Here is a 19807-nt window from a genome sequence, read left to right as displayed (position 1 = left end):
TTTGATATGATATGTATGTGCATGCGTGCATTTAAAAGTATAATTAATATTTCATTGAATATATGTACGTAGGTTAACAAAGTAAAATATTATATTTATGTGTTGGGATTTGTGAGTGTAGTTGTGAAGAATTACGATGTCATTTATACGAGGTAAATATTTTTTTGAGCTTTTTGTACTATTTAACTTTCTGTTTTTTCACAAATATAAAAAATATAAATATGTTATAAAATAATGAATGTTACAATTTAAAACATTTTCATATACATAGATACATACACATGCATATATACAAGCATGTGCATATACCTGCATATGTATAGTATATGCATATGTGCTTATATCCGAGTATAGAACATTGATTATTTTTTATTTGATGTGTCCTTTCATTTTTCTACTGTGCTTCGGTCGGGATTGGCGGTTGTTGTAGCGACTCACCATGGCGCATTAGCGTTATTCGCTGACCGTTGTTTAAATCTGTTTCTTTGGGAGATTATTGCTATAATGGAATTCTGGTTTTTGAAAAGCTTTTTTCACTGTTATTCCAGTGCGTTAGAAAGGTAAGAGTCGACATTATGAGATTGACTAATGTTGTCAAGACTTTCGACACTGCTCCTCGTTGGGTTGGCTTCGATAGAATTTAATCTTCTTAATTTTTGTGGGTGTATTTTTAATTATTGCGATTAATGAAATTTTTGATTCTGTTTTGGATTCTGTTTTGATTGATATATTACAAGATAGCATACTTACATATGTATAATTACAAAGATACGCACATTATATAGACAATTGTATATATGAAAGTATTAATGAAATATAATGAAATGCTTTCTCATTAATTTAAAGATTAGATTTTCACTAATTTGCAAAGAAAAGAAAAATACATAATGACTTTAAAAATTAAACCAAGATCTTAGAAAAAATTGAAAACCAATAATAAAAAATAAAAGTTAATGATCATAACTATGTAAATACAAATTCAAATTACTGAATATAAATAGAAGAACACACATATAAATAATATATTAGGTATTAGCATATGTATACAAAACAGGGTTAGATACTTAGGTTGTGACTCCTGAATCAAATGTTACTAATTGAAATGTAATTGAAATTTGAATTTTCCCTAAAGCTAAAATATTGCATATTCATAATAAGCGGAAATAAAAAATTATTATTCATCCAGTTCAATACGTATTATTTGATTGTACAATTTCAATAACTTTTCCGAAAACGGCAAGATTTGTTATATCCCTGTAGCAATTAACATCGAATTTGCTCCCACTTGTAAATATAGGAACCGCTTGTAAATATAAAATCAATTTTTATTGTTTGTTGTCTTAATTAGAAGAAAATCAGCTTTGATAAAGTGCGTATGTAGCGCACGAAATACATATATTAGCAAAAAAAAATAAAAAAAAAGTATTTTATTCCGAATAAAAGGAAGTTTTCTTTTCATACCAATAAAAGAATAGGAACCGCTGTTTGAATTAGACCAAAATTTGAATCAGACAAAAAGTAACGGTTAGTCGTTTTCGACTAGTTTTATTGTTTAAACGTGGTGGGTGTTTTTACTGGGATAAATTGGTTGGTACCACTGTTTCGCGTAGACAATTTAAGCTTTTTTCCGATTTTTTGTTTATTGTTTCCGGTCAGATTAGGATTATTACAAATGAGATCACACACATTCAAAATATTCCTCTCTTAGAGTAAATATATTAAACGATTTAAAACACGCCATAAACATGGTACACTTTTTATATTAATATTGAGCAGCCGCCAGCAAAGTGCGGCCCATTCAACTTCAAAATGTGGTTTTTCATACTACATGCATAGGCAAAAATATATTCGATTGCGACTATTAAAATTTTTCAAAAAATTTGGAGAAATCAATCGTAGATAATAGATCTGGGAACATAAAATTTCATACAAATTCATTATTTGCCAGTTGAAAATGTCATTTTTCTTGTAAGAAGGTAATCTAAGTAACTGATTGAAACTGTCACGTAGTACATATTTGCCAATAATCCATAACAGTTTGCCGACGGCTGATATAGAGTACATTTAAAATCATATTGTAGATCACGATTTAGGTGTTTTTGAATAAGTCTTTCTGTTTTCTTTTGTTTTTATACTAATTTAGCATTATTTCGTTTTGTAAAAAAAAAACAAACTTAAACTATGTATATCTTATTCAGTATTGTATTGTATCTTAAAAATTTTACACATTACGCGTACCGGATTGCATAAAATTTTGCTAACCCTTCTTTTTTCTTTTGAATAATAGCATATAAAATTTGTAATTAGCTGGAAACTTTAAGGATGGTATAATAAAGAATTTATAAAAACTATTATGAAATGTTAATATTTAGCCATATTCTGGTAGCCATTATGAAATGTTAACATTTAGCCAAAAAATATGAGAAAATCAATGCTACTTAGCATAATGGTGAATTCAAGGGTTGATTGTGTGAGTTACGATAATTATATTTTTTAAACACATGATAACGTTAAATAGCTTTTTGCTTCATAGAAATTTGGAAAAGATTGCAGTTTGGCAAATATAATGTAACAAAAACACAAATTTTATAAAATTTCGAGAAGGGAAAAAAAAATTTTCTTCAAAGGGAATTTTCTTCAACTGTTTTTTTTTACCATTTTGATTTTTTTAAAGTTTAATCATGCTATGCCGCGATGAAGAAGCCAACCACTTCTTTTCTGCGGTTGCAGAATTTAAAAACTGCTAAAATGGTCAAGAAATGCCATAGGCAATCTTTTTCTGCGAAATTAACTTTTTAGTAAAGATCTACTTATGTATAAAATTTCAGAAACACGGACAGAGTGAAACTAATAAGCACTTTTTATTAAAAATCTTTTTGGAAAAAGGCTAGAAAATAAATTTATTAGATGTTTATAGAACACCAATTCTTGATCATAATATATATCGTAAAAAAAAATTACAAGACTTATATTTAATTATTTTTAGTATAAAATGTTCAAAGGACTATTTAATATGAATTTGTTCAAAGGACTTTTAATAAGAATGGAATACTTAGGGAGACTTGTAGATTTAACGTCAATTTATTAGTTTTCCAACATACTTATGTTTTCGCGTGCACTAATATATTTTATGAACATTTTAAAAACAAATACATACAATAAAAATCTTTATACATACACAGTAAGACATTCATTAAACATGTTGATATCAGCTATAAATTTTGAGCGTTATGAATTAACAACAAACTAAAAAATAAATAAAAAGAACTTTTTGCCATATTTACGTAACACCACACATTTGACAGTAACCTTGAATTTCATTAAATTTAAATTGTTTTCTTTCATTCTTTGAAAATATAACACATTTTTTTTTTGTGTTTATTTTGTTGAGTAATATAAGACACTCTCCATTCTTAACATTAATCGATATTGTTCAAAATCAATAATCAATTCTTACTGCACTTATACAACATATAATTTTATACTTGTTCAATTTAAAATAATATTTATTTTGAAGCCGTTATTTATAATTTAAATTGTTTTCTTTCATTCTTTGAAAATATAACACATTTTTTTTTTGTGTTTATTTTGTTGAGTAATATAAGACACTCTCCATTCTTAACATTAATCGATATTGTTCAAAATCAATAATCAATTCTTACTGCACTTATACAACATATAATTTTATACTTGTTCAATTTAAAATAATATTTATTTTGAAGCCGTTATTTATAAGTTATATTATTTATTAACATCATTAAATAATTTGGATTTTATAGAAAACATAACATTTAATTTTCTTTCAGTTTCTCATTCAAGAATGCATAGTATCAAATCTTCATTTTAATGGTATTTTAATTTTTTGTTAAAATTTTCGTAGAATTTTGTAGTAATAACGTATGTAAATAAACATGAAAAAAATAAAGATAAACTCACCTTGCAAATAAAATTAAAATCGCGTGCAAATTTCAAAAAAAATCGCGACAATAATTAAAAAAGCAAAGGTAAATTTTTTAAAACAGAAAAAGAATTTTTTTACAAAATACATCTCTCAGTTCATAACCGATCACAAAATGAATTGTCTTATTTAACGAAAATGTTGCACAAGATTATGAAAATAACTTTCGAACACTTCCTTCAAATTTTAAAGATGCTAGCTAGATTTTTGAACATACCTGGAAAAATGTAGTTTTGGATCATACAGGAGAATCACTTTAAGCCGTCAGAATTCCCTTAAAAGTTCATCAGTTAAAAGTTGCGGCAGCAAACACAAGTCAAATATTAAATTTCAAAATTTTATCAATTTTCCTAGCTCAGTTTTCAAACACCGACATTTCCAAAAAATTTATAAATTTTTTGTTTTAACATGTTAAATAGGGTGCACTCTATTTAACACGTTAAAACAAAGTTCAAGGAAATTGGTTGATTATTTATCTTTATAAGCGCAAAAATTGTTAAATCGGCCCGTATAAAAACCTAGTTCCCTAGGGATGATATTAATCCGTGACACAGCAAAAATAAACTCATATTTAATATTTTATCAAAATCGGTTCAACAGAATTTGAAATCCACGCGTGCACACACAGATCCACATCTTGCTAAAAATAGTTTAATTACACTTTTCTACTATAAAGAAGTACACTTTAACCGAAAACTCGATATGCTAAATTGACATCACATAAACTCTCTTATTGTATGCAATCCGATCGGTAAAAACAAAAATGGCCATTTATTTATTTTTCTATTACTTATTTCTTTTTAAAAATACATTACATATTTTTCGTAAACTATTAAAATATTTTAAAATATAACAAATTTTGAATAAAACTTGAAATTTTTTTTTGGGAAAACCAAATTTTGAAATTATTTTTATTAGAACTTATGTTCCTTCATTCAAAGTTCGCTAAAAAAAATTTTAGGTGAAATTTTTGTACAGCACCACGTAATTAATTGATAAAATTGAGCAATACTACTTCAAAAAAGTTGTGTTTGTATAAATTTGGAACACACCCATATGAACACACATGTATATAGCTATAAAATAATAAGCAACTAAAAATAAACTAGTTTTTTTGATTTTTGAATTAAATTATCGCAAGACTTAAACAATAAAGTTTAATAATGATGAATAGTGTACATTAGAAAAGTTTATGAAATAAAAAAAAATTGTTTGTAAATTTAGTTATTTCTTACTTGAAGCGGAACACAAGAAATACATTTATATATATACATAGATGGTTATATTTTTTTTATTTAGATTTATTTGAAGCTACCTTTCTAGATACATATGTATGTACGTAAATGCAAAATAAAAAATTTAATTTTTTTTTGCTGAGCTTTAAAATTGTAGGCATTTATGTACATAACTTGCAAAACTGCTTAACTTATTAGTGTATATTTGTAGAATAAGTAAAAGAATACATTTAAATCATTGTTTTTCATTTAAAGTGGGTTAATAATTTGTAAAAGATTAAAAATAGCTTTTTCTTTGTATAAAATAAGAATAAAAAAACGCTTATTTTATTCAAATACATTGCGAAATAAGAGTAAAATAATTATTTTGCTCTTATTTTCCAATAAAATATATAAAACTATTAAATAATTAATGTATATATTTTTACTCTTATTTTTGTTTTTCTCATATTGATGTTAATTTTTACTTTTGAATTTTTATCAAATTGTGGTTTTATTAGTTATTATTAAATATTAGGTAAGTATAATATTTTATATTTTTTTTTCAATTTTAATAAAAAAAAAGTTTGAGTAAATTTTTCGAAATAAAGAAAAGTAAGTATTAAACAAAACAAAAATAAATCTAAATCTTCCATGGGCAATAACATAAAATCAAACACCAAGAGTTTTTATCATGAATGTATCTCAAATTAAAAAAAAAAAAAACAGAAAAAATAAAGTTTACCATGTCAACTCTGTGGTGTGAGAAAGTAAGTTTTTGTGTACATATGCCGAAAATTTTAAGTTTAAAAAAATACAAAATGAAAATTTAGGAAAATGGCTTTTTTCCTTAATATCAAATTCATATTGTGTCAGCCATTTGTTTCTTTTTTTTAATCAACCAAAAATTCCGCTTTTTTTAAATAGTTAAAAAAACAAGACAACAGTAAAAATAGTTTGTGCGACAGGGCCCTCTCCGTTAAAGGTATAAGTAAACTAAAAATCATGTGTTTTTCTGTTTAAAAATTCTGTAAAAGTCCTGTGAAAATAAAATAATAACTTAGCATAAATGTTAAATTTGCTAAATTATACAAACTTTTAAGTTGTATGGCAGTTATCGCAAGTGGTCATGAGATTTCAACATTTTTTAAAGAATATAGCTGCCATTTTACCATATTTTAATTTGCAAAATTTCAGTACTTTAGGTTAAACAGTTTTTAAGATATAGCCTAATATCTTTACAAGTTCTATGGCAGGATGTATGATACCAGAAGAAACCAACCGATTTCAATTACTTTCACCTAACACAGTAGCCCTAATAATATATTCGCTTGTGTGAAATATCAATACTATAGCTTCTATAATTTCTAAGATATAACCAAATAATGTTGAAGTTGTATGGCAGCTACCCGAACCAGTACCTCAATCATATCCAATTCAAAGAGGGTTCTGGCATTTATTATAATAAATTATTTTTGAAAATTTGGTGAACTTAGCTCAATTAGTTTTAAAGTTATCATTTGATAACTCTATTGAGCCTATATCTCAGACCATTATTTCTTAGCGTTACAAATAGTAAGACAAATTTAGTATACCCTTCGAACATACGTTCGTACGGGTGTAATAAAATCAAAATTACTAAACCAAGTCAAGCAGTATGAAAATCACCAAACCATACATAAAAAGATAAACAAAGAAATATGTAATTGGCTTTGATAACAAAGTATAAGTATACACTAGTAATTGAATGCAAAGAATAACAAAACTTATATACGTATCTTATTAGTTTAAAATGAAACATGATCCAGTATACAGATTCATGAGTGAATTTTCAGATTGTGGTAATATTATGACATACATACGTACGTAAATGTTACAGCTTTCATCAAATAATATCAGATACCATACTTTGACAAACAAAATTTGCAACAAAGATTTCATTAAAGCTTTTAGAAATTTTAAGAAACTAAGTGAATTAGATAAAAGAATATTCAAGATATTCCTAGAACTTATTTTAAAAATATTCTTTATTTATGCTTGAAATGTCAAAGTTTTTTAAAGAATTGTTTAATAAAATTGCAATTTGTCAATATTAAATAATTTACATTCATTATTTGAGCCAAAGTGAATAAAACAATTAAATGTTGAAAATTAAAAACTTACCGCGGTTTTTGTAATTGTTTCTTCATGTCTTTCTCGTCATTACTATTATTAGTACTATTACTATTAGTACATTTATTGGTCAACGATAGTAGTGATGATGGATGAATTGAAGATGACGTTATTGGAGGTAATGATGATGATGATGACGATGATGATGATGATGATGGTTGTAGTGGTTGTCCTTTATTAATTGTAAAGATTTTACGAAATTCTTTCATAACGTTATTTAGTAGTTGTAATTATATTTTTTGTTTTGTTATTCTTATTTATGTTTTTAATATTAATGATGTTATCAATGTTATTATATTGATAGTTTCTCTTAACAAAGATAGCCATTAATAGAAAAATATATATGTGTGTATACTTATTTGTCTTTTTTTTTATTTTTATTCAAAAATTTGTAAAATGTATTAATTTTTTATTTGTAATGGATATTAAATGTATAACTTTGCTTATATTGTCTTTTGATTTATTTTAAATTTTGATATTAATTTCTTTTTTATTTTTTCTATAACAATGTAAGATAGTTTAAAAAAAATGTAAAGTCAAATAAAATAAGTGTTTTATTTTTTTTCTAAATTTAAATATGTATAATTATATCAAATATATATACATATGGACATGCATGTTAAAGTATATGTTCCCTTATTCTGATTTGAAATTTTTTTTTATTTAGGATTAAAACATATACATATATAGATGCATGTACATACGTATACTTATGGAAATGTGGCAAAAATTAGTTATACAATGCAATTTATAAGTAAAAAAATTAATTTATGTATACTATTTATACGCACATGAAAATAAAAAAAAGGTTAAGAATTACTTTTTTTTATGGTTTTTTTATGATTAACACCCTATGGAAGTATTCTGAAAAAGAAAGAAAAACAAATGGTTTTATTAATATTTTTTTCAATTTAATTGGAAATTCTTTTAAAAAAGTTTTAGAAAATTGTGAATTGTGCAACTTCTTAAAAAAAATTTAAATAGATTCGTCACCTAATTCCGTTATAAATTAATTCCGTGTAAATTACGATATTTTCTTAAAGAACTATTGTTACACAAGAATAAAATATGATCAAATTTTTTTGATTTCGAGGATCTTAAATTTAATTTTCACAAAAAATATTTCAGTCAATAATTCCTTTATATTGCAGCATTACAGCATGAAAAGTTATAACCAGGCTTAAATTTAAATTTTTATGGGTTTGATAGGTTATTATACATAGTATATTGACAAACGGAATGTTCTTATTGACATAAATTTTACTTTATACTTTGAAGTTCAAAGTTTGAACAAAAAATTTATTTGAGTTCCGCTTATGTTTATTTTAAATTGCGAAAAAAATAATTTTTTGAGTACATATGTTGAATATTTTAAGTTTAAAAAAATACAAAATTAAAATTTAGGAAAATAACTTTTTTCACTAATATAATACAAAATCATGTTGTATCAAACATTTGTTTTTTTTTAATCAATCAAAAATTCCGCTTTTTTAAATAGTTAAAAATCCAAGGTAAAAGTAAAAGTGGTTTGTGCGACAGGGCCCTCTCTGTTAAAGGTAATGAACTAAAAATCATGTGTTTTTCTATTTGAAAATGCTGTAAAAGTCCTCTGAAAATAAGAAAACAATGATAAATTTGACATATACTATATATGCTAAATTTATTATTGTTTTCTTATAGCATTATAACATTAAGGGTATATCTACTAATTTTTTTAAATTGAAAATATGATAAACAAAAACCGTAAAAAATAAAAAAAAAAGTATCAAGTAGAACAGGGTTACCAAAAATTATTTTATAACATTTTTTAACAAAGAAAAATAATTTGCGCATGTCCTTGCAATCTCACTTGTACGAGAAAAATATGACGTGATGTTGGAAGTTTTGTTGTTCATTAAAAATGATAGTGAAAAAAATAGAAATAAATGACAATAAAACTTATTTTTCTTATTTTTTTTTTTTTTTGCTAAATTTTTACTTTTGGGTGAAAGGTGTAGCATAACCATAATAAAAATTGTAATAAACAAATGAATAGCAGAAAAATTAAAGACGCTGAAACAAAAAGAAAAAAAAAAAGTAAAGTTTTTTGTTTTAATTAGGTTGAGTATCAGGAAAAATGTTGATTTACTAATATTTTACGTTGTCGATATTTCACCAACTCGTTTGATAAAACTAATTCCTTCATTGAAGAAACTAAATGTTTGTTAAAATGTTTAAACATTTAAAACTTAATCACATTCTGAAAACAAAAATCCGATTTAAAAGCTTCGACGTATTGTTTTCTTTTCTCTCCTATCCGATATATTTTTATCATTTGAAAATAGCCGAATCTCCATAAGAAGCAAAATATAAGGATAATTTGCCTTCAAATTTACTTTTAAGACCAAAAATTCAGAAAAAAGAAAAATAAAATTTACGTTTTACAAACAATGGGTATAATCGGAAAGTAATCGATGCAGCATCGATGTGCCACCATGTAAAAATCATGTACGAAAATCCGTCAATACCGTAATACTTTGAAATTTGGTGTCCAAAAATGTCAAAAATGTACGCAGCGTGACGCATCATATTAAATCAGTTGTGCATCAATTTTTTTTGTGATTTTGTATTGATGCAAAGTTTTTTAAATGGAAAGTGAAAAGTAAATAATTTATTATTTTAACTCAATATTTTATATTTAAATCTCCAAAACCTAATTGAAATTAAATTTTTTTTTTTAATAGATTTTCAGTTGTTAATAATTTTAATACTTTTACACAAAAACCTTTTCAAAATAAACGCCAAAAAACATATGATATAGAAAATGTTAAAATAATATCACATCGGTGTAACATCAGCAACAATTTTTCGTATCGACGCTACATTGATACACATTTATATGATTACTTTGCGATCATACCCAATTTCTTCTTTATGAAACACTTTTGCAATCCTGGTCAACTCTATCCATGTCAACTCTATGATACTTGTACGAACAAGTTATCCTTGGTGCGAATAAATATGCCATGACAATGGGAATTCTGATAATGGGAAAGACTAAGACTTTGATTACGCTGGTTTTGTTTTATAAGAAATGAAATAAATTATCTACGCCGTGTTGAACTTTTTTGTATCCGGCTGTGGAATGCGTATGTCTGTGCTGGCAGGGAAAAAATGTAGAACTTCTTAATGTATGATTGCTTTTTCTAAATAAACTAATGCATTTGTGTAATACAATAACTTTTCCTATTTCCGGATTAATATGAAAAACTGGGTCGGTCTGAAGTTGAAAACTTTAAAGAATTAAATGTAAAGGGTCGAAAATAAAAACACAAAACAGCAAACAACAAAAGAATGTCCCTCTTATCATTTTAATACGATGAATTTTACAACACTTTTTCGAAAACAGGTTAAAAATTTTAATCCGAAGTTTTAACCATATATATAACTACTTTATAAAATGCAATAAGTATTAAGTATTAATATACTTACTACGTAACTCACTAAAATCAACAAGTTACTTTGTGAAGATTTTTTCATATTCCACCATACAAACATAATAATGTACAATATGATGGAATAATTATAAGTCAATTAATCAAACTAGTAATGAAATTAAATAAAAAAAAAAAAAGTTTGGAAATATGTACATATATATTTGTATATTCTTATTTTATTGTTATTTTTTTTATTGTTTTAGTTGGTAAATTTAGTGTTATCGAATTTTTGAATCTTCTATACTGTCTTTTTGTTTTTATAAAAACCATTTAAGAAGAAATAAAAATTGTTCTGACTTTTTGTATATTAATGGTTTGCTTGTTTTATTAGATTCTAAAATTGTTTTTCACTTTTTTCTCACTTTTAAAATTCAACATTGTGGTTTCCGTTTTTTTTATTCTATTTTAGTTTTTATTTTAGTTTTTAAAAAAAATAATATAAAAATTGGGTTTTTTATTTCAGTTTTTTGTTTTAGAAAACATTTGCTGTTCTTATTTTCCTTTTGATTTAATATGATATGCTTATCATATACTTATAAATAAATTAAATTATTTTTATTATTTTATAGTCCCACTATTGCTTCTGTTGTTCAAGTTATGACAAGATATCGATTTCGCATAGATAAAATTTTTTTTCTTTTATACAATAGTTACTTATTAGTGATTGTTATCATTGATATTATCAGCTGCAGCTGTTATTATTTTAGTTCCTTTTGGGAAAAAAATTAATATTTTTCAATTCGAATGTAAAATTTTCTATTTTCTTGTTAAGTTTGGTCCCAAATTTAATTTATTTTTACAAAATAAATGCAATTAAGGTAAAGATTGGGTTCCAGAACATATTTCTTTTATCAATATTGTTTAATTAATTTATTTAAAATAATTAAAAATCTTCCTTATTGAACTAGGACAAAAAATTTAGGACATGCACCTTAAATGATTCTATGGTTAAAATTACGTCCAGATACGTAATTAAATTTACCTTAAAATTTTTAAACAAATTTAAAGCCGTATATTATAAATAATATAAACTACGTAATTCTAAACTATGTAAAATTTTGGAAGTTTTTTGTTATTGAACAAAAAAGGGATGTTTGGTTCTATGTTTTCCTGATTAAGCTAGTAATATAATTAAAAAAAATTATGATCCTTTTAGATCCACTCACTTGGAACCAAATTAGGAACATTGGCATTGAAGCGTTTTATTTCGCTTATTTCGTTGTTATTTTTTTATAAGCAAGTAATTATATGCATAGAATTCTCCCGTTTTCGGTAAAGTTATTGAAATATTAATGTATAATCATATAATGTTGCATTTGCCGAATAATAATTTTTTTTATCCGTATTAGTTACTAGTTTGTTAAAATGAATATTAATTTTTCTTTCCTATATCAATCTTACCTCGATTTGAATTAGATTTTCTGATTAAATATATCAAAAATAGCTTTTATAATGTTTCAATTTTTAAATAGATTGCATTTGTCAGAAGTGTTTTTCACGTTCGCCAATTTATTATATTACTTCAATTTCAGTTAACAGTTTAGTTAAAAAATTAAATATCCCCAGTAACATATTAGTAAAAAAAAGAAAATCCTTTTAAGTTCATCTGGACTTTTATATCAAAAATTTTTTTTTATTTCTAAAGGATTTGTGTTTCCTGATACTTACAGTTTGATTAAATAAAATTTAGACTTACTATATTAGTAAAAAAATATTGAAATAAGTATGTTATATTAGCAACTGTATAAAAATTTCAGAATTCTACGGGATTAAATTATCAGAAAGAGAATCCTACTCTATTTGTATTTTAATTCAATATTACAATTAAAGACAGCAAGTGCAACGAAAGATATATGTAAATATTACCAGCACAAACTGCTTAATATGACAAAGTTCTTTGCGAAAAACTTAAGTCTATAAAATAAGTGCTTCATACGAAATTTTAGGTAAAATAATTAACATGTACACTTCGACAAATTTACTATGTTATATTCATTAGTAAATTTAAAAAAAAAAAAAACAAATTTAAAATTCAGATTTGAAATTCACTTTTTTTTCTTATTATTTTTATTTTTCTTTGGATGTCTTTCAAAGATCTGACCAAATAAAATTAGCGCGTTACTGTAAATTGAAGGAAAATACGAAACATACTTAAAAAAGGAATATGTACATAATCAAAAACTATACCACAAATTTTCAATTTTAATTTCTTAATTATACAAATATATACGAGTACGATGTATGTTAATGTGAAAATAAATACATACGTACATCATATTTTCACGTTCTTACTGACTTAATAAATTTAATTCTATTACTAGATGTGCTAAATTGAATATTTTATTTTAAATACAGACTGAAGAAAGAAACTAAATTTATAATGAAATGAGAAAAAATAAAGTTGACCATATTGCCACATTAATTTTTTGTGTACAAAATTTCAGTACTTTTCAAGATTTTTTGACCAACTATTGAAGTTGTACGGCAGCTACCACAAGGAGTCAAGAAATTTCAACGACTTTTATCAAACATATTCACCCTACACAAATATTCGTTTGTGTGAAATTTCAACAACACAGCTTTTATAGTTTCTGAGATATAGCCAAATATGCTTGACAGTTGTATGGCAAAACATATACTTGAGTCAGACCATTATTTCTTAGCGTTGCAAATGGTGAAGCAAATTTAGTATACCCTTCGAACATACGTTCGTACGGGTATAAGACTATTGACGAAAATAGAAATTGGCATTTAATATTTTAAAACAAACTTAATATTTGACAAAAAAGATATTGACTATGTACATATCAGTTTAAAATCAAAAATTTTAGTAAAAAGTTGTTTCTTAGTCTATCTCAGTTGATCAAAAAAATAGGCAAATGTATAAGTTTAAAAATTCAGTTGATTAATATTCATTTTATTTATACAGTGAGTACCATAATTTTGTATATAATATGTACTTTGACATTACGTACAAGTACTATGCTTCATATTTAGTACTTGTAATGTCAATTTAATATAATTTCATTATCTTCGACATGTCTATTAGTATGAAAGAATCTTTTCACCTATAGGCTTAATTAGTTTTAATAACTTTTATCTTTTCTTTAAGAGAACTAGAAATTTCCTATATTAAATTGTATGTAGATACATATATAAAGTTAGTACAGTAGATTAAATCCTTGCAAAGATATCTTGTAGAAATTCACCTACTTTTAATTGCTATGACGCATTTAAAAAATATTAAAATTTTTTCTAATTAATTTCATTTATCGTTATTTTTGATTAATTTCTTTTGCAAAATGAAATGTATGCTAATTTTGATAGCAAATTAGTATCAATTTGTAATAGCTTTATGATCATCATAAAACTGTTTTCAAAAATACGATATGAAAAATCTCAGTTCATTTTAAATACTGTTTTACTATCTTTGCAACGCTTTTAATTGCCATTTCATTTAAAAAAAATTATAAGTCTTTATGCTACATTTTGTTAAAAAAATATAAAAGTAATAACGCCTTTCTGACATTAATATACCACTACTTTATTACTGAGACACACGATTTTGTTTTGCGAATTCACTAAGTACAGAGAGCAAAAATTTTGAACGACATTTACAACATCAAGAGCTTTTAAAAAATTTTTTTGAACAATCATTGTAAAATTTACGATTTCACTATTACTGCATTTTTGAATATCTATGATGCACTGCGAAATTTACGTTTTTATTTTTTACTAGCACATTTTAAAAAATAAGCATGTACATATCTAAATTTATTTTAATTAATGTGAAGAATTATTGTAAACAGTAATTTTAAATTTTATGAAAAACTTAATACTTATAAGGGTAATTAACCAATGGGTTCTCAGTAAGTGTATTTCACACTTAAATTCTTAGTTGATTTACATGTAAGTGTTAGTAACATAAAATTCCACTCTATAAGATTTAACAATAAAAATAAAGTTGGGTCAAACCAATGGTTTGTATTGTAGCACTTTTCCCTTCAACAAGTGAAATGCTGCTTTTAAATACAGTCTATGTATATCTGCCACGCTATTAAAAATATTTTCATTCATATACGAAACTATTTCTAGGATTGCATATATTTGGGATGAACGATTTGTGCAGTCATTGAAATAAAGCAAAAAGGGTTTAAGGGTCAATTGCATGAGTTAAGAAAAATAATTATACTTTTTAATGTCATGGAATTTACCGTTAGCTTCTTGTGTTTATAGAAATTTAAAAAAGCTTGCCGTTTCGAAAATGTAAGGTGTCAAAAATTTCAAATTTTACAAATTTCAAAAGGTGATAACTTGAGAGGGGGTGGAGATGGAAAAAAATTTTCTTATAAGAAAATAAACTATTTATTAGTGTCTAACAATTGCTAAAATTTAAGGCTCCTACAATCGGGAGTCTAGATGAAAAACGACATCAAAAATTTGGAAAAAATGGATTTTAGAAAATGGTAAATTTGAACGGCGATTTTGTGTTTTTAAAGTTCAAATATAGTGAGCATTTATATAGTTGAGCATTTAAATGCAGTAGAACTCTGATACGTTTTTTTTCAGCAGGCTGTATCTCGAAAACAAGTATATCTACACCCCTTCCCACATACAATTTTTTGCAAGAAATTGGTCAAAGAACCATCCCTGAAATTATTTGCCACCTTATGCGAACAACCCTGTATATACAGCTACCATGGTTTAAAGAATAAAAATGGCTAGAACTTTTGCTTTGAAATTCGTGTCAAAGCTCGACGGTTCGCGAAACATATTTTACTCATTTATTTCCTATTTATCTCATTTCATGAGTCGCGTCGCATTTAATTAATGAGTTCACTGCATACGTATTTTACACAAATATAAACATTTATTTGGTTATTAAACGTTAGTAAAATAAAAAATTTTATTCTATAACATTAAAAAAAATGAAACACTTTGTTGAATCATATCAGTTAAGTACACAAAATCAGTTAAGAATCACAAAATTTAAGTCTTACAAGGTATTTTGATATTGATAATGTAACAATAATTGAATACTCAAAAAGGAATAATATACATATATACAATTAACATAAATAGGTTTGATATTTAAAACAAACATGTATACCTATTACCAATTTCAAAAATGCAATTGTATAAATATAAATACATCTATACAGGGTGACTCAGTACAGAATAGAGTATCACAACAATATGTAAGCACCTACCTACATGTGTATACAATCATTTAAAGAATTAAAATGGTTAAAACTTTTGTTCAGACGTTTCTATCATCAGAAGCATCTTTCATCACACTTTTTATACTAAACGGGTACAAGATCAAATTTCCACTCACTCACCTGTTTTTGTTCCAAACTGCCGTTTTAAAACTGATAAAAGCTTTAAACGAAAAAATCTGGAAAAGACTGATAAAGGGTTTGAAAAAATATATTCTTCTATTTTGTTTTTTATTTGTTTTTGGGATACCAGACATTCAAATTTTAGAAAAATTTAAAGCTCTTCCTATTTTGTTTTTTTTAAGTTTTCTTTATCCCGACACATATCGTATATGTTTTTGGGAAACTTCATAAACTTCATATTCTTTCGTAATTTTTTGTGTTATTTAAGCTTTTATATGAGCCATCAAACATTAAAGAAACTCGATATCTCGTTTCTTTAGCGTTTATATTTATATCTATACGAGTATACGCACATTTTTCTCTATTTTTTAATTGTGCATATAAGTAAGAAATAAAATAATTTTATAGCTAAAAATATGTTAAAGACAAAGCTATTCATAATAATATTTTGATGTTTAAATTAGCTATATATGAACGTATTATACATATGCATATAATATAAAAATTAAAGTTTTAAAGTCCCCGTTTAGGAAAAAAATAGTATATCATTGAAAATTGTTTAAAAAAATTCAAATAATTGGGTGGGAAAATACCTAGGGAGGTAAAACGCAGTACAGATATTATTAGATGCTTGCAATTCTTATTCCTTTTTCTTTCTCTGAACTAAGAGAAAAACAAATTTGAACGTTAAAATGATTGTTAAGGATAATTACCTACCTATTTTTAAATTCTTTTAAATGAAAAAAATTACTGAAGTATTTCTGTTTCCAAATGAGTTTCAAATATTTTTTAAAAGAAAATGTAAATGTTTATTTGAAATTTAACTAAATTTTCATATGAATGAAGTTCTTTTTCATGCATGCATTTGCATATGTTTTTATATATAATGTAGTATACATATATACATACATAAGATTAGGTGTAATTTTCTCTATAAATTTTTCGCATTTTCATACGAATGAAATAGCCTTGCATTTTAATCTTAAAAAAAATTTTGGCCAGATAATATATTGGTAGAAAAAAGCATTTTAAAAACAGAAAATTAAAAAAAAATGCGTTGTCATATCATAAAAAACCGTAAATATTATGTAAAAACTCTTTCTTAAAGAACTTTCTACATTTTAAAAATAGTTTGCATAGAATTTTTATCAATTTTTTCATATTATTAATTATTTGGATAAACATGTAACAATATGTATCTACGTATGAACATGTTTATCTTGTTACATTTTTACATTTAAACTAAATTTTTTATACAATAATATACATAGGTGCATATGTTAATCTTTTTTCTATTTTTGTTTTTAAGGAGTCTCTGTTGCTGAAGTTAGTAGGTATTTTTTGGGCGAATTCGACGACAACATATAAAAAAGATAATAATGTAAATTAAATTTATTTTTTTTTCGCAAAATTTTTAAATTATTTTTACCTTTCAAAAACAATGTACGTACCTTTTTATTAGATTTATTTGTTATGTACCTACATTTGAATATATATGTATATGTTCATATGTGTCCGTATAAAAAGAAAATAAATAGCTGATTTTTGATTTTTTTTAGTTATGAATGGTTGAAATATTTTTCAGAAAATATTTAAAAGCAAATCAAGATTTATTTTTTGTAATATTATTGTTTTCAAGATTATTTTAGGTTTCTGCATAAGAACGAGAAAAGAAATTATATTTCAGTATATTTAATTTTTCGATTTTAAATTAACACGTTGATTATTATTTATTTTTAATAAAATTTTTATTTTCTATCGCTGTTTATTAAATTTTACACCATTTGCTTAAAGTTGAGACTTTATTTTCAGCTTTTTTGATAGCCACTCACCAACACAACTTTGCATTAAATCGCACACACGTTTGCTTTTTTTCAATTTGTGCATATATAGATATATATATATATATATATATATATATATGTATTTATATATGTATATACGTTTAAAATTATTTATTCTTTTTCATAATTCTTTTAAATGGAAATAAATTTTTGGAAGTTTTTAATTTAAACTTATTTTTCAATTATACATATGACAGAAATTTTTTTTCTTCTATAAATACTTATGTACAACTAATATATTTATATATGTACACATATATTATATGAATTTCTTTTTTAATTTTAAATATTTTTTTCAATTTCAATTTTTCTTTTCTTTTAAATTTTATACCCTTATTTCACATTTATTTCACTTAATTTAAATATATTTGTATTTTTTTATATTACTAAAATTTGATTAGAAAGTTTATAAAATTTTTTACATTTCTAAAATGAAGTTATTTAAAGAAATGTTAAGGAGCAATATATTTTATACCAATACGGAAAGTTCGCCATATTATATTTTTATTTTTTTTTATTTTTTTTGTTTTCTGTCGCTGTCTGTTTTACTATGTAAATTTGCTCTACGACGAAAAAATAAGGTGAGATAAATAGATATGTAGTCCCAATTATATTCATATTTATGTGATGATTTCAATTGTTCAATATTAATTTGTATAAGTTAGAAAAAGATAATAACATCAATATTCCAAATTTAAAAAACAAAGACAACAAAAAAATTTTAATTTCTTGTTTCTATTTTTGTTACTCCTTTTCGGTTTTGTCTGCCTCTTTACTCTTTTTATTGTTTCTATTTATGTTTCTGATCTGAATCTGACTTTGACAAATTCGCCTAATAGAAAAAGACAGATATACTAAGTTTTACAACATAGTTTTAAACAATAAAATAGAAAGAAGCAAATATAATTGATTAAATGTCAATGTTTTGGCATTTTTGAAATAAATGTCGTTTATGAGTTCTGACAGTTTTGACTCACTAAACGAAATATAGTAGAGGTATCTTGCGGTAGATTATGAAACTAATTTAAGGAACCATAAAAATTATATTTCGTGAGCATTATATGCAGACATTTAACAACATTTTGAGGAAATCATATTGTTTTGAGAATATATTTTTGACATTAAGATTATTTATGACATACTTGTGGAGAATACACGGCGCATTGAAAAAAAAGAAGCGAAAAGGTTTTAACACAGGCTATAATCCACCCTTTTTATATAAATGTAAAATATGTAAGTACATACTACAATCTACATATATAATCCGAAAATACTAGGCTTATTTTATGTGGTGTGTGCTACGGCATTTAAAAATTTTCTAGAAAAAATATTATTGAAGTCTAAAATTAAGATTTACAATTGAAGTTTATTCACATAAGTGGGAAAATTAAAAAGTAAAAAACCCTTTTTTTCAATTCCATTTTGCTAAGAAAAATGTTTCATGTTATTTTATAATTTTGTTATTTTTCTTATTAATATTTCTCTTTATTAATCATTATCTTATTAAAAATTATTTTATTCACTTTATCTACTTTTATTAAATTTTATTCATATTCAAGGTATTTTTTTAGATTAATTTCTAAATAAAAAAGAACTGTGCAGTACATATTATTACTGATTAACTTAATTTTAGAAAAAATAAAATACAAGATCAACATTGACTTAAAAATACCTAGTTATAATAAAAATTTTGAAAAATTTTTTTTCTTTTATACATATATATATATATATATGTCATCATATCTATATATAATTATATGCATATGACATGTATGTACATATGTATGCATGTTATATTTTC

At 24.4% G+C, this 19807-nt stretch overlaps 1 protein-coding gene across 5 annotated transcripts in view; it reads right to left on the bottom strand.

The window, feature by feature from the left end:
- LOC129616293 (putative uncharacterized protein DDB_G0282133) overlaps positions 1–18510 on the bottom strand; it is a 45624-nt gene extending 27114 nt beyond the window's left edge. Inside the window, exons 1-3 of one of the 5 annotated variants that reach the window (XM_055531876.1) lie at positions 17614–18510; positions 8165–8208; positions 7336–7843 (exon numbers count right to left, since the gene is read on the bottom strand). In XM_055531876.1, the coding sequence (XP_055387851.1) occupies positions 7336–7553 (218 nt within the window). In that variant the 5' untranslated portion in view covers positions 7554–7843; positions 8165–8208; positions 17614–18510. Of the gene's footprint in view, positions 1–7335; positions 7910–8135; positions 8209–17613 lie in introns of those variants that run through there. The other 4 variants (XM_055531906.1, XM_055531889.1, XM_055531880.1 and 1 more) reach the window with 4 other exon arrangements.
- Between the last annotated feature and the right edge of the window lie 1297 nt (positions 18511–19807).

This window comes from Condylostylus longicornis, unplaced genomic scaffold, assembly GCF_029603195.1.
Source record: "Condylostylus longicornis isolate FDR11 unplaced genomic scaffold, ASM2960319v2 ptg000005l, whole genome shotgun sequence".
NCBI lineage: Eukaryota > Metazoa > Arthropoda > Insecta > Diptera > Dolichopodidae > Condylostylus > Condylostylus longicornis.
Note: the sequence above shows the minus strand (reverse complement) of the source record. Positions and strands in the feature narration are given on the sequence as shown.